Source organism: Dermacentor albipictus, chromosome 4 (assembly GCF_038994185.2).
Source record: "Dermacentor albipictus isolate Rhodes 1998 colony chromosome 4, USDA_Dalb.pri_finalv2, whole genome shotgun sequence".
Classification (NCBI taxonomy): domain Eukaryota; kingdom Metazoa; phylum Arthropoda; class Arachnida; order Ixodida; family Ixodidae; genus Dermacentor; species Dermacentor albipictus.
The window spans coordinates 120,015,135-120,030,832 of record NC_091824.1 but is presented as its reverse complement, the minus strand read 5'-3'; the positions used below and the strand labels follow the sequence as shown (position 1 = coordinate 120,030,832).

Sequence of the window (15,698 nt, the reverse complement as noted above, 5' to 3'; positions counted from 1 at the left end):
AGTTATTTCGTTATTCGTCAAACCTTATCCACCTGAGTCTTGTCCAATCCCCCACAGTTGCTATGAGCCACACGTCCGGAGGACAAGAAGAAGAAGAGCTGCGCCGAGCACCCGCGTATGCGTCACGAGGCGCGAGTCGAAGAAGAAAACGGCTGCATTGGTTGCATCTTCGAATCCAGGTGGGTTGCGCCACTCACTTGGGAACAAGAACAAGAATCAATGTTAGCTTTCTCCTGCTGCGCTGTTTCCCGGTTTTCATACAGCAGGAATCTCTCTACGATTTGTGCCGGCTCGAGTTCCCCAAGTTGCCGGACGAACGGTGCCGTTCCGCCTATGTCTCCGTAAGTTGCACATTCTGACAACGCAAACTACCGCAAAGCGGTATGCGGGTACTTACTGCGAGGACAACTTGCGGCTTTTATTTTTGTTTGTGTAATCGGATCTAGTGATACACATGTTCACACAGGTTGACGAATGAGAAGCGAATACGCCACGAAACCCGAAGTCAGGAGCTGTACTGCGGGCATATGTCCTTTGACTTCAGAGGAAAGCTTCGTAAGCATATAGATTCGACAGTTTGCGCCACTCGTTCAGTGTGTCCATATGATTTCGCATAAAATGGTGGTGATGCTTCATGGCCTACGTCCCATTCTTGTAAGAATTAAGGCTCTTAAGCCGTCAGAGTCAAAAGGCGGTCTCGTATTCCGGAGGTGTTCTAGAATACCGTTACAACATTTTATGTGCTCGGATATGATGACTCGTATGACTACACAGGTCGGCTGTTTAGAACGCAATGCGTCGCCAAACCCAAAACGAGGCCTGGGCTTTATTGTCTCCTGATACGAGGCGGCGCCAGCATTCAGCAGTCAGTTACAATACATAACTTTTAATCCCTTTTGAGTTGTTGATGGACACTCATCTCGGTTTCATGATTTTAATATTGCCTTCGTTTCGTACAAACGTCAAATAGCCGCTTGGCCAATTTTTTTTACGTTTTCCCAGCCAGAGTTGATGCTTACTACTTGTTTCGACAACTTCGTTTGTAATAAACAAAATTACTTGCCTCGCTGTGTGAGGTAGCCTGTCGAGACATATACCCCTAAACTATCACTCCCACAATAATTAAGCCGGCTTTACTCTCGCAGTTAAGGGAAAGGAGCGATGCCCTTAATACGACTGTGATAATTTATTACGTAATTTGACCGCTATCGTCAACATCAATCGTTACCAATGTTTCTCCCGCAGAAAGCATGAACCTCCTTTAATTCATCTTGTTAGTCACATTCATGCATAAGTTAAAAAAGACATCTGGTGCAGGTTAGGCTATTTTGGAAAAAGTATGAGAACAGCAGCGCCTGCGGCCACATCTTTTGACAATATTGCATTAGAAGTGTTCTTACGTTGTTCGACTCTTCTAAAAGAAAGAGGCCAAAACGTGTTCGTTATGATTATATCTTTTTTTTTCCTTCATTCAAGAGTCAAGCTGCTATAAGCGGTTTGATGTTAATAATGATTTCACCATACGAGTCAACAACTTTATACAGCGGCAGACTTTTTGTCTTAGTGTTCTGCTACGCCAGGCGTCATATAGAATATGAAGCCTGGTCACCACCATAAGCTATGAATTTATCCTTTAAGATGTACTGCAAAGCATAACAGCCGGCACGACTGTTACCTTAAACCTGACAACGTGCGGTTTCATCAAGTTTAGCGTGAAAGAGTTGCAGGCTTGTGCCTTAAAGACTTCGCGAATTCCGTTGAAGTGACATAGTTGTTTCTATTTACAGACGCCAACGCGTGCCTACCCGTTCCCAGACTGGCTACTCTACGTCGACCATGAAGAAACATGGTGAAAAGAAGCACGGTGGAGTCTACCCTGAGAAGAGAGAGAGAAAGGAGCCACCGGCCACTCCACCGGTTCCTCCACCCACTCCTCAAGATGCTCTCGTTGGTGAGGGCATCTGTAACGCGGTGGAGAAATGAAAACCGAGCGGAGAAGTCTAAATCAAGAGTGATAAATTTGCGTGCGCCCATACTGCTCGCATTAAAACGAATTAGCCTACACACAACTGCGGGATAAAGGAAGCGTCTGCGCCAACATTGGTTTGCGGCCCATAGGAACAATGATTACATCAGTTAAAAGAAACGGTTCTTTTTTTTTAATTCGGTTGACGCAAACTCGATCTAGCAAACCCCCGCGAATTTAGTATGGTTCATATAAGCTTTACTCTTTTTTTCGCTATGACTGCTTAGTTACATATGATCATTGCCGTGAATAACTTCAGAGCTTTTCATACATTATTATTTTTTGGTGCTGAGAGAGGCAAAACACATCTTCATTGGGAGCAAAAGAATGGTCTTGCAGGAGAGGCTCCCTTTTCACGGGGATCCATGTGCCTTCTTTGCTACGACCGCCCTCTGAATCAGCACGATCTGATGTGAGAGGCGCGACCTGGACAGTAACGTCTCCCAGTGCTACTGGCTGGAGGGGACGGGTAGTTCTTCTTTGCATTCGATGATAATGTGCCCTAGTGTTCCTAGCTGTTCGCAGCATTGACGTATTGAGTTGGGAACAGGAGGCGTAGCCTCGTTGGATGTGGGAACGGTGTTGAACTGCAGCTGTCTCTTGCGTCTCCGTGAGCTGTGAGTGTGGTGGCGTGAGTGTTCTGCGATTGAGCGTGTAATGTCGGATGATTTCCTGGTGTATTGTCAGCGGTGTTATCTCTTTTGTGTCCTCCATGGCTTGGCCGATGAGTTCTCGGACCTTACAGTGGGATAGTTCGTTGCACTCTAGGGAACCGTGAGTGAATGTCCACACTATTTCGGCAATTCTGTCTGGCAGCTTGTCTCTTAGCATGCGATGAGACGTCGGTGCCACCCAGCCGTAAAGCTCCTGAACACTTCTTGGGAGGCAGTTAATATCACTGTTGCCTTAGTCTGTGTGAGGACTAGTGCTACGTCTTCTTCCTCTGCTTCCTGAGCTGTTTCATCTGTCATGGTGGCTCCAACGAGGTGGTCCGTCTTTGTCATCACCCCGACGACTTTGGCTCTTCTGAATGCGGCCGCATTTCTGTAAACGATCTCCTCAAATGACCGGTTGTCCAGCGCCTTGGATCATGCTGCGCGACGCCCTTGGTAATGGGCAAAGTGCATCTCTCTGGGTAAGGGGGCGGGGGTGGGGGGTGCATGACTTGACGTCACCCCTTAGGAAGTATTTGGGTTGTTTGACGTCTAGAAGGATGTTTCACTTGCCAATATGCGCTTAGCGACTTTTTGGTCTGGTTGGACTCGTATGGAGACAAAGGGCTCGCTTTGTGGCTTTTCAGATGAAGATGTTTAGTTTGCGCGTGTCGGTCTTCATCAGTACCACGTACGGCGCTTCATAAGTCACCCTAAGGAGGATGAAGGCCTTAACGAGGCGGATGGTAACATTTTCTTTTATTTCTTGGAGTCCGTTCGCAAGTTTCAGCATCATGTGTAACAGCTGCTCCGTCATCCTGGAGAGGCGTCGGATCACCTGGTCGCATTTTGCATCAGCTTGTATGAGAAGCCCCAGGATGCTGAGAGATTTGCAGGGCTTTATGATAGGTTCCTTTAGGGTGACTTATATGTTGTCTTCATCCTCTTTAGTGCCGCGCCGCCGGACCACAAGAAACTCAGACACATGTGGCGAGTAGACAAGTCCACTCTGCTTTGCATATTGGTTTACCCTGTCCGCTGCCAATGGCAGGGTATCTCGCATTCCCCCGAGCTAGTCCGTACCCATCCAGAGGGTCACGTCGTTTGTGTCTATAGTGCATGGCGTAATTTGGGTGTACGGCTCAGCAGCTTCAGGAGACCTAGGAGTATTCGCGAATACGTTCCTTTATCGCAGTGAGTGAGTGTATTTTGTTATTGACTGGTGATACACGAAAAACACCAGAACACCGCCACATGCAGCTGTGATTCTTCAGTATTCTTGCACGTCGTCTACTTGTTACCAGTGGCTACTCTGCGCGAGGCTATCATTGCGGGAACAGGTTTAGAAGAAAAGCGAATGTTGATATGCAGTGTTCACAGTTGGATAAAGGCGTGTGAAGGTTTGTCGCGGGTATGTTGCAACACTGCGAAATTTATGTCCACACACTCACGCTTCAACAGTGAGCACTCCATCTCTCCACTTACGTTCTAATCCAGAGTCATCAGACGTGGTTTCCAGCCCGCTGGCGGCATTATCTCCACCTCTGTCACCAGCAGCCGGCGCATTAAAGCAAGGCAGGCGACAACCGGTTACAGGCCAGGTGAGCTAAGTACATGTCTGTTGTCAGTCACCTCCACACTTGTATACTCAAGCGGTCGCATCTGACTGACTTGATCAGTGACAGTTATGGTAATCTAGCAACTTGTAACCAATTTAGCGGCAACATGGGAGCATATCTTTTTTCGGTAGTCGTTTGCCAGTCATGAGTTACACTTCAGCAAACAAAGTGTAGCCAGCACCAATGGGGAAGCTTGTTTGTTAAACTTCATCCACTTTGCCAATTTTCGCGTATGTACAGGATGTCTCAGAAAATGCTATCTAGTCTCTTCATATATGTAGAACATACGGGATAATTAGGCAATTTCCTCGATATTGCATTTAAGATAAAGGCATACTGTTGAATATGACTGGACGTAGTAATTATAAAAGTAACTGCGTAAATTACGCTAATTAACAATTTAACTGAGAGTCAGACGAATGATCCTAATGCAAGACTTGAAGTCTGTCATCCGACGACTCCATAGAAGATTGTAGACATGCAGAGAGGTTACTGATAATTTCTGCAGCGCAAGGAATCCAGGCCAATATTACCCAGAAAGCCGTAACTTAACTGCCGAAGATCATGACCGTAACGCCCTAAGCAGACTCCCATGAGTGATGTGACAATTTAGGCCTCACCGTCCGGCGAGTTTGACCAACATATACATATAAATGAAAGTGTTGCTTTCCGCCAACGGTCGGCTACTACAACACGACCGGCGTCGAAATCGAAGCACTGGAAGAGCTCGCCGCGCACCATACCGCTTACGTAGTACGCGACAGCACTCCGTCGCCAGTGCAAGACATTGCGAAGTCGACCCGCGCGCCCATCTCCGACAGCCGCTGGACGGACTGCCTGGCCAGACTTAAGCCTAAACTTATCGGCAGCGTAAACGTCACAACCACCGCTCGGCTCTACGTGGCGGCAGTCCTGCAGCTTTGGGCACATCTGGGAGAAAGCAGGTTGCACTTTTTCCTCTCCTGGTGCACGGTGCAGGTGGCCGCTCTTTACGCCAACCAGGAACTCGTAGAGAACTACTACGCCAGGAGCTCTAGCAGAACTCGAGCCTATCACGGAGCCTTTTGCCTCAGTCGCGCCATGTCACTCTCCGGTGCTCAGGCGTTGCTTTCCAACGAAGGAGTCGAGGACATCTATCAGAGCAGCGCCGGCGCGTACGTCCGAGAGATTACTTTGTCCGTTCGCGAGGCGTTCCGTAGCCGGCTTTCCAACTGGACGTACTTCAACCCAAACGTCACGGTCATCTCCGACTGGACATCCCTGGCGGCGGTGTTTCGCTACGTCGCCGCCTCTGCCAACGACACTGCAGTGGTACCACTTGGCCAGCAGCCGGACATGACGACCGACTCGTTCGTACGTAACGGCAAAAGGTGGCGCAGCTGGGGAGCGACACCGCAGGCTTAGCAACCGCCACGCTTTACTCGGCAAGCAAGCTCCGCTACTACCTAACATGGCCCGACGGCCGAGACTTCCAGTTCCTGCCCTACGCTTTGTCTTTCCCCATGTTCGAAGCCGACATGACGGATGCCCTCAACTACGGCGGCCTCGGGGCCATAGTCAGTCGCGCGCTTGGCGGGCTTCTCATCGACGCTCACGCGGCTGACCCGGAATCGGCAACGCCGGTCAACGTCCTGCTGGATTGCCTGCGCGGAGACCCGTTCGCGGACCCGGGGAGCGACGACGCGGGCATTGCCTTCGGGCCGGAAGCTTTCGGATTGGGTGCGTTAGTGGAGGCGTACAGGAGTGTGGCCGCGTCTGATCGGTCACTCGCTGGCCTGGAAGCGTATACAGCGCAATGCAGCTGCTCTTCATCGCCCTATGCTACAACAAGTGTGAGGGCGTGTCGAAAACAAACGACGAGTCCTTGTGCAACGCGCCGCTGAGACACCTGCCGGCGTTCGCGGAGGCCTTCCGGTGAAACGCGCATGCGCAAATGAACTCCTTGCACCGCTGCCATTTTATATGACGCGCTCTCACTTCTAACGCACGTAGCCAACCGTGCTCTGTGTTAGATGCGCCGATGATATATGGCCCAATTGTGTACTTTAGTGCGTGACGGTGTGCCTGTGATTATTATCAAGCAGTGTTCACGGACCTGACTTCTTTGCTTTGTGTCGCGTGTAGGTATTGATAGAGAAAATGACTAGGAAGATTTAGTACTTACAGCATCTTGCCTTTCATCGTGACCTCCGCTAAAGTACATTCTGTATCTTTATTCAGCTCGTCACATCAAATGAATTTATTCTTTTTTCTAGCACCTATATTGTGCATGTGGCACTTGCTAGAACAACTTGTGTAAAGTGCGCTGTCATCTCTCGACTAGTTTAACGCTCCTTAAAATTTTGTGTGTGTACTTTTCTGCAGCGAGTGACTCCATGCTGATCAAGAAGAATCGTGCAATTTGAGGTTGCTACTGTGTGAATCGAAATCATGTGAAATAAGGACACGACGTTCGGCTAATTCACGGTTCTGTTGACGCTGCTACAGGCTGCACCTGGGAACAATTTAAGTAGATTTCAATTACCACGAACGTCTATTACAAGAAAGGCGAGGCATTTCTGCGTTTATCGGTGTGAATTTCCTGTGAAGTCTTTTTCGTAGCACTTGAGAAGTAGCTGCGCCAATTTATTGCCGAACATGCTTGCTACACAGGCGCGTAAATGCGTCATAAACTACGGCTTCGTCACTGCGGCCACATTTATTGACGTACTTCCTCAATGCGTCAAGTGTTGAAGCCTCTCCAAAAATAATGTGCCATGTTCCAGAGAGGAAGAGAGACTTCTATATTGTTCCCAGTGGTAGGTATGGTGATAATTAGCTTAACTGATTTGTTGTTTGCCTTTTTTTTAAGATGGAGCTGTCTGTGTGCCGCAAGCTTAACCCAGCGGGCTCGAGCTGATTGAAGAAGAGGTTATATTAGCTTTACGCTCGGTCCACCGTTGGGTGTCTCCCGACCGCTAAAACAACGTCGCGTATTTTATAATTGTGGCTAGTAAACCACAGGTTCGCTTACCCTTCCTCCAACAAACTCGGAGACACATTAACAGGAATAAATATTTGGCAAGAATGACAATTTAGAATAGGGAACTTGAGCTGGCTGATGAACCGTTTCCCTTTCCCTTTTCTTTCTGGAACACTTTAAGGGGAACACGAGAGATGCTGACAAGGAGGATTTCATGGTCGTAATCTGTCACTGAGGCTAGATTTAATATTTCCCTTTGTTATCTCTTCAGGGGACCACCGGGCCAGGCCAAGCGACGTACAAACAGCTGTGGCCGCTACCATGGTGGTCGTCATATATTTATAGCTTCCGTGCTATCTTGCAAACATATGTAAAAAGAATCCTATGTTTGTTTTCTTCTTTCGCAAACGTATTTGCCGACAACAGGTGAATGTTAGGCCCAAATGCTTCGCGAGAACAGCCAAGATTTCCGGATGTAGACCACCTTGAGCTTGTATCAAGAACAGAATAAAATGGTCTTCAAAATTAACCAGCCCTAGAGGCCTGCAAGAAAACCAGACCATAAACTGTGAGACACGTTTACCTTGTATGCCACATACCTAGCCTTGCTGAGTGCGTTAGCATCGCGCACATTAATCACGAAATATGAAAATATAAATTACGCATGCGAACCCCTGTTCGCAGAGTTCGTAAGATTCTGCCAGAAGAGAATCGAGGACTAGTTGGTATACCACTTAGATTGTCGAGTACTTGTATGTGGAACGCAGCGCTTTGTTTCTTTTTTGTGGAACCTTATGAACCCTTCCGACTAATCGGATTTGGCTGGTAAGAAATTTCGTAACTCATCATCCCACGCCCGTAATCGCTATCACCCTGAGCGCCTCCGTCGTCTCTCGGTGGCTCCTTCAACATTTTGTGATATCGAGCTGGTCTGGTTGCGCACTGCATAAAGCACGTAACACAACCAGTGTCACACTTTGGCGACACTTTTGCTGTGCTTGTCAGAACATCCCCTTCATAAACGTGAGGAGTACACAGAGAAAAAGACGCGAGACGATGTCTTCCAGGCAGCATCGGAACACCGCCATGGCAGAGTTCCTCAGACTACTGCGCCTGGACACAACTTCGCTGGCAGCAGCAGCCTTCGGGTAACTCAAGGTCGCCTCCACGTCCTTGATGGTCACTTCTCCCGCCTTCCCTGCTGGCCTCGTAGGGTCATCGTCGTCTTCCCGCTTGACTTCGGACACTGGATGCGTCCGGCCGATCTTGCTTCCGGCGTAGGAGGCGTCCGCGTCCTCCAGCGTGCCTCTAGATTCTGTCCATTTCTTGTCCGTGTCATAACGTCGCGCTGGTGGCAGCTCTGGCGGTTCGAACTCCTCGTGGCACTGCATCGACGTGAGATTTAGCGCGGCCACTTTCGCTCCGCAGCTCGGGCTACTCGTCGCCGCTGGCCCATCGGCGAAGCAGCAGGTGATGTCTCGCAGTTCGCGCCGGAACTTGTCGTTCCGCGTGGCATTCTCCAGCCGCTGCACCCAGTCCAGACCGCAATCACAGATGAACTTGTTCCCTGCGCATAAGGTGACTGCGAGTTAAACACTGTTAAACTGAGTTTAACTTCTTGTTATATTTATGTTCTTCCGTAATTGATGCGGCCCGCGTTTTCGTTTTCTGTTTCAACTACTACACTCTATACTTTGTCGTTGCTTTACTTTTGTCTTTATGACCCGTCATCCCCTGCTTCTTCTTTCCTATTTAGTTCCTTTCCTTTTTTATTCAACTTCTGTGTCTCTATCAACTGCTCCCTAAAGAGGAAGCGTTACGCTCCTTTCTGTAGCAGTTTCCAGCCCGCTTTCTCTCTTATTAAGGAGAAAGCCTTAAGCGGCTCGTTGCAATGCCTCATACCTAAACAACGCGGTGTCTAGTCGAGGGGTACAAGAATATCATCAGCAGCAATTGCTCGTACTCCTATAAGCAAGCAAATATGCAATGGTTCATACCCCTGTAAGCAAACAAAAAAATATGGCTCATACTCCCTTAAATCATAGGCTACATGCTCTCGGCATAGTGAAGGGAACAGTGCGTACATTCATTGAAATAACCAATACAACAACACAGAACGGCGCACGTTTCAATAAAGAACAAGCTCAAAACAAGCACACGAACCATCAATAAAGCACTGCATATCCCCTTAGGAATTATGTTATGGCCGAGGATGCTCGCCACGCTAGCAACGAGGTGCTACGTGCGAAGCGGCGGGAGCAAGGCGTTCGACCACGAGTGCTACTATCTCCTGACGAGAGGATGCAACGTAAAGTCGAAGAGAAACGTCGTTGGCGCGAGTATGACCCCACTATTGACCCTTTTCGCGGAGCAGTTTGTTCTAGAGAAACGAGATGGCGCTTTCGGCAACGTGCCGCACGTCGCCTCAACGACAGCGCACGAATATGAAACCATTGCTGCTTCCACCCATGCTTCCGTGCGATCAGCTGTCGTAAACGCAACTGAATTTTCGCTCACGCACCGTGCTCCAATCATGCCGGATTGAATCATGTGGATTGACGTGTGCAGTCGCTGGCTGCGAAAATAGTGACTGGTATGTTCGGGAATGGAATGAGTGTAGCCAAGTTCGCGGACCGTTGCTGCAACTGTCCGTACGTGTCAACAGCCCTTCGAGATACACGGCTTTCTTAGAGGATGCAGAATTTCGCCCGTCCGCCAGCATTGTATCGCTAACTTTCAAAGAAAGTGCTTCAGCCCCGGAACCTCGGCAAGAGTGAGTACTGCTCGTTAAACAATGACAAATGGAGTAGCGGCAGTTGCTGGTCATAGTAAATTTCGCGCACAGTATATATATACACGCGCTTACCACAACGGGTACGTAATCTTACGCCCACTCTATCGCTAACATGACAATATGTGAATGGGCGCACACTTGAATATATGTGCACGATATACACACAATAAATGACGGACTACACTGCTGGCGCATGAATGGTCGACGCTGAATGTTTCGTGACGGTCCACAAAAGCAAGCGAGTTACTAGCGATAATACATCTTTGCTACAAGGTAATAAAATGTACAAAACGGCTACGTTTCAAGCCTTGTACACAGCAAGGACAAATCTATCGGAACTGAGCGCACCCGCTAGCGTTTAGGCAGGAATAATCAGATATTGACCGCACCAAGTAAATTTACTGAGTCGTAAATGTGACAAGCCGCTGCTTCAAAATGTTTGCCAAATAAAGAACGAGAAGTAAAACACACTAATCCTGATTCAATTCATGAGCGGTAAGTCTGGATAGCTTGGAATACATATTTAGCCTCGCTTTTAAAACAAGCGCCAATATGCGCTGGTCGCGCCATTTGCGCATAGCTTAATCAGCTTCCAAAGCGCTTTTGCATGTTCTCTATAGCTGTGGCCAAAGCTTCGTGTCGTCCACCCAGTGACCGCCTACGATATCTCCCGAAACACAGGTTTGCTAAGCCGCACCGGCATCATACACACCAATTGTAAACGCGGAGGCGATGGAGGCATTTGTTTGAGGCAAGCAATGGACGCGTCACCACGTGACCAAACATGGTAGCGCCCACGGGATCGCCGCGAAAAGGGTCAACACGAGCGCGCGAAGCCGCAGCTAGGCATCGAAAACGAGCCAAAGAAGCCGAACTGCGAAAGCAACAACGCGACAATGCAATACGGCAACGTAGAGAGGAGGCCGAAGCTCGCAGCAGGCTTCCGCCTTCACGTGTAACAGGAGTGCAACATGCTGCCGAACTTTTTCCCTTTCTCTCCATCGTACGTACGTTTTCATATCAAATAATAATAATCATCATAATAATAATAATCATAATAATAATATTTATTGACACACATCCAAAAGCAAAACAAAGAAACGTGCGTGTCTAAGTCTGCGAGGACTTGTGCGACTAGGCCCGGCAGAGTCGGTACAGCGATGTGGTTAAATATTTACATAAAAAGTGAAAAGGTAGACATTTACATAATAACACGTTTTTTTTTTCAACTTTGAGAATGTTTGGTAGTATTACCCGTTAACAGACAATGACATAGTAAATAAAGAGAAACACATAAACAACTTAAGTAAAGATCAGGACTAAATTTCAACGTTTCATCAATAATTTCCTCAATTGTTTTTTCGAAGTTGCCAAGAAGAATTCATCGGCCAAACCGTTAAATATTTTTGGGATGTATACACTTCTTCTCGCTTCACCATACTTAGTAGTGTAATAGGGTACCTTAAAACGTTCTTTATTTCTTAACAATCGAGGTGCATCGTATGCCTCTTTGAATTCATCGTTCCAATTATGCCGCATAATAACAGTTCTGGTAAATAAATCCTCCAATGTGCAAAATCCTAATTCCTGAAAAATATTATTGTCGTTAAGTGTAGTACCATAAGCCACATTTCTTAATATATTTTTTAGTAGTTTATCAATCCGATTTTTCCAGTGCTCTGTACAAATGGCGATGATCGTTCCCATACCTCAGCACACTGTACGCTAGTGCATGCACTATAATTTTCTTGACTGGTAGAGGTACTAAACCCTTTATGTTGAAAAGTAAATATGCAACACTACGTAGTTTGCCACACAAAAACGCCATGTGATGTTGCCAAGACATGCCGCTGTTGAATAATAATAATAATAATAATAGCAGCATAATAAGCCTGGCTACGCCCACTGAGTAATAATAATAATAATAATAATAATAATAATAATAATAATAATAATAATAATAATAATAATAATAAAGATAATAATAGCGATCGAGAACAGGTTAATATCAATTTTGCAGCATTAATTCCTACATGTTAATGCCGGAGCTAAACAATCAAACGAGCCTATGTCACATTTAAAGTTAGCGCACTAAGTCTATATATAGTAAGCCGGATTTTCATTTCCTAAGCTTTCACTTAAGTATTCTACAATTTTCTTTCTACTGACATTTATTTGAAACTGCACACAGTATAGCGATCCTCAAATGCGTTCGAGATGCCACCGAGCATGCTTACCCGCGAGGCCCATGTGGAAGGACTCGGCGTCGATCTTCCTCAAGTCTTGAACAGTCCTCCAGGTAAGCGTGAGCAGCTCGTTCTGCGAGAGGTCTACACTCAGCAGGCTGGGAGCACCCATGAACAACTGGGCGGGAAGGGTGCGAAGCCGGTTGTACGCCAAGTAGATGATGTTCAGCTGCGGCAGGCCGTCGAAAGCCAACGGGTCCACCTCGGCAACGCCATTGTACTTGAGGTCGAGCTCGACGAGCATGGGCATCGCGCCGAACACCCGCGCTCCGAGCCTTGTGATCTTGTTGCGAAACAGATCGAGCCGTATCGCCCGCGAAAGGCCCTTGAATGTTTGCTCGGTGAGGCTCTCGATGGCGTTGTCGCTCAGGTCCAGTTCTCTGACGTTGGAAAACTCCTCGAATGCGCAGTCCTCGATGTCCCTGATCCCGTTTCGCTCGAGATAGACATGCGTTAGGGCCGGCAGACTACGGAAGGATCCGGCTGGAACAGCAGTCAAACTGTTGTCACCAAGTTCGAGCCTCTTTAGACGCGGCAGGTCGGCGATGCATTCTCTCTCCAGGATCGTTATGGCGTTCGAATCCAGTGAAAGCCATGCTAGCCTTGTGAGGTTGTAGAAAGAATGTGTCTTCAGTGCGCCCAAGTCTGAGTGCGTGAACTTCAGTCGCTCCAGCCGAGAACAGTGTCTCAGGGCGCCAGAGGGCACGAAAGACAGTTTGTGCTCGAGGTTGAACGCGTTGAAGGCCAATGAAACGACGGACGCGTGACCTTGAAAAGAGTGGAACACAGCGTGGTCCGGCGTTATCGGCCTGGTGACGTAGCAGAACACGTCCGTGGCGTCGTCCGCGAAGTCCTCGACGTTGCACCGGCAGTACAGAGGCTGGTCCATGAGGCGGCAGAGGTTTGGCACCACGTCCGCCGCGTTGGCGCCAGCGACGGATAGGATAATGCATGTGGTCATGCAGAGGCTGCAAAAGCAAAAAAGCAAGGAACTCTCAGGAACAAGCGGTGCCATCACGAACTACCAGAAATTCTAACCGTTCCTCAAAGACAGTAACATGACAACATCATTGAGCGAAAGTGAGTAAACATACAGTGCCCACCGTGACGTTTCGTAGGCAAACATTCCTTGACACCACCAGATGAGAACCAAATCGTATTTGTATGTGTTTGTCGCATATTTTCGGTCTCGAGTCCCGCAGCTTCAATGAGTTGATTTGGCGCTGCGCTATGACAGCGCTGTAGAATCTCAGCCGAAATGTGCCGTTCCAAGTATTTACTCTCTAACGTGCATACACTGTCGCAGACACTTCTGTCTTTATTGCGAGGAATGAGAAGCATGCGTCAATGCTTGCTGACACTAAATCGCAATCAGGTCATACGTCAAATGTGGCGGCCACTGACGAAGGTGCCTCAGCGGTTCGCATACTTTTAATTACGAACAGGCTCCTATTTTAAAACGCAAGAGTCAGTCGCGATACACAGATTAGCGTTGTTTAGATAATGACTGTACGCTGGCTTCTGTTATGTTCTGCCCTGTATCAGATGCTATTGTTATCTTTTGTTGACCGGCTATAAAGTGCTAGACTTGATTTCCTGTTGTTTCTCTTCACAGGCCGCGTAGAATCGCGATGGCGAGCCCACAAGCCATCAACAACACATTTAACAGCAACGACAGACTAAAAACTAAAGCACCTATGCAGTACGGCGCAAAATGCACCACCCAAAGTATTTTCCATCTGTCACTTGACACTCTCTTTTTATGAGTACTCACGTGACGTCAATTCCGTATACTGTTCCCTTATTCACATTTTCCGCTGTGCTACTAGAGATAAGCGGACCGACGTGAAGCGCAGTTTTTCACAATACCGGCTGTAGAACAATATGTCGGCCTCAATGACGTCCATGCGCACCCTCTATGACATATCAAAGCTTCCGTTTCGAGCTGTCATGCAAAGGAAGACACTTGCACCTCGCTTTGAAATCCATTAACATGACAGTACTTTAGATGGATTATTAGCATAAATGAGAAAGTCCATTACACGCATGTTTATCAGGCTCAACTGAACATATGCGAAGTACAGCTGAATGCTCTTTTACAGCTACATCATTCTAAGTGCGTTCTCTTTAGGAGCAGGGCAAGATGAAGCAGTAATTTTACCGCAGCACCTACAGACCATAAGAAAGCACGCCGCTTTGCTTACGGTGTATTGGTTTCACTGAGTCGGCGTGCTTCCTTGTGCCTGTTAAAGCTATATTTTTGGCGGATCTCACGCCGCGTTCGCACTGTACAAACAATTCCTTAGAGTTAAAATAACAAGCGCGTGCACCATGAAGTCACGAACCATGGCATCCCATAAAGCCAAAAACGCCGGCCGACGTTGCGACACTCCGATGCTCGCCATCCGGAGCTATAACGCAAGCAACATTCTTTCGGAATTGGGCAGCGCCCGCTGCCATGAGAACGCACGGCTTATACGCGCAGCGACCCAGCAGCGCCGAGAATCGCTCCTCAAATACGCCGTTTATCGCCCACCCACCCATCCCCGAAGTAGACTTCGTCCAAGGGGCAGGCGGCCCGCCGTGCTCGACCTCCTCTCCCTTTGGTATAAGTGCCGCTGGATTGCCAACGCAGCCCCCCAACAAAACGTAGCAGGCAGGACAAGAGTGGACCGGTGCGCACGCGTTTATGCGCGTGCGTGCGTGCGTGCGTGTGTGTGTGTGTGTGCGTGTGTGTGTGTGTGTGTGTGTGTGTGTGTGTGTGTGTGTGTGTGTGTGTGTGTGTGTGTGTGTGTGTGTGTGTGTGTGTGTGTGTGTGTGTGTGTGTGTGTGTGTGTGTCGGGTGGCGCACGTTGGAGCTGTGGCGGGCGTAGCGGAGGTCATGCCATCTCAAGCGAGGGTCAACAGCTCGGCGAGAGAGCGCAGTTTCGGCCGGCGTGTGCTTAGCATCCGGAAGCCGCAGCTGGAGCTAGCGGAGCGGAGACTATACTCGTGCGACGGACGCTTGGCCCTCTCCACCTCGTCGCCATCTGGTCCGTACTGACGCCCACGGACCCAGCGGCACGGCGTCTGCTGTAATGCTCCGGAAAAGGGCCCACAGTTAGCGGCCTGTTGCCACTTCAGTCACTAGATGTTGTTCACGTTCGTTGGCGTTTATGTTCGTTGACACGTTTCGAACGGTGCGTTGTGCGGTGGTGCGAAACGTCAATCGGGGAACGTATAAGTAACACATGACAGCATGCTTTACGAACTTTTTTCAGAACGTCACAAGCACAGCGTGAGTAGCCCAACGGCTCATTCCGGTTAACTGGTTCTTTTTTTTTGTCAACTTAAAATCAATAAAAAAAATGTTTCTTTTATACGAGAGCTGCACTTACAGCACCCATGCTTGTTCTCCT

The 15,698-nt window shown here is 48.3% G+C and overlaps 1 protein-coding gene and 1 long non-coding RNA gene across 9 annotated transcripts in view; one reads left to right on the top strand and one right to left on the bottom strand.

Moving 5' to 3' along the window:
• The first annotated feature begins 120 nt into the window (after positions 1–120).
• On the top strand, positions 121–7,645 carry LOC135916026 (uncharacterized). 4 transcript variants are annotated; one of them, XR_010568816.1, is made up of 5 exons: positions 121–341; positions 467–555; positions 1,788–1,951; positions 4,177–4,280; positions 7,532–7,645. It is a non-coding gene; the product is annotated as an uncharacterized lncRNA (long non-coding RNA). The 4 variants fall into 4 exon arrangements; XR_010568817.1 differs by lacking the exons at positions 467–555; positions 7,532–7,645 and adding an exon at positions 6,663–7,520 and having other exon boundaries at positions 123–341; XR_010568815.1 differs by lacking the exons at positions 467–555; positions 7,532–7,645 and adding an exon at positions 4,807–7,520 and having other exon boundaries at positions 123–341.
• A 277-nt stretch (positions 7,646–7,922) lies between these two features.
• The window catches only part of LOC135916053 (connectin-like), a 193,800-nt gene continuing 186,024 nt past the window's right edge, over positions 7,923–15,698 (bottom strand). For 3 of the 5 annotated variants that reach the window (XM_070537526.1, XM_070537527.1, XM_065449230.1), the window contains 2 exons: positions 12,292–13,268; positions 7,923–8,827 (listed from right to left, as the gene is read on the bottom strand). In XM_070537526.1, coding sequence (XP_070393627.1) covers positions 8,262–8,827; positions 12,292–13,261 — 1,536 coding nt within the window. In that variant the 5' untranslated portion in view covers positions 13,262–13,268 and the 3' untranslated portion in view covers positions 7,923–8,261. Of the gene's footprint in view, positions 8,828–12,291; positions 13,269–13,394; positions 13,494–15,698 lie in introns of those variants that run through there. The other 2 variants (XM_070537525.1, XM_070537524.1) reach the window with 2 other exon arrangements.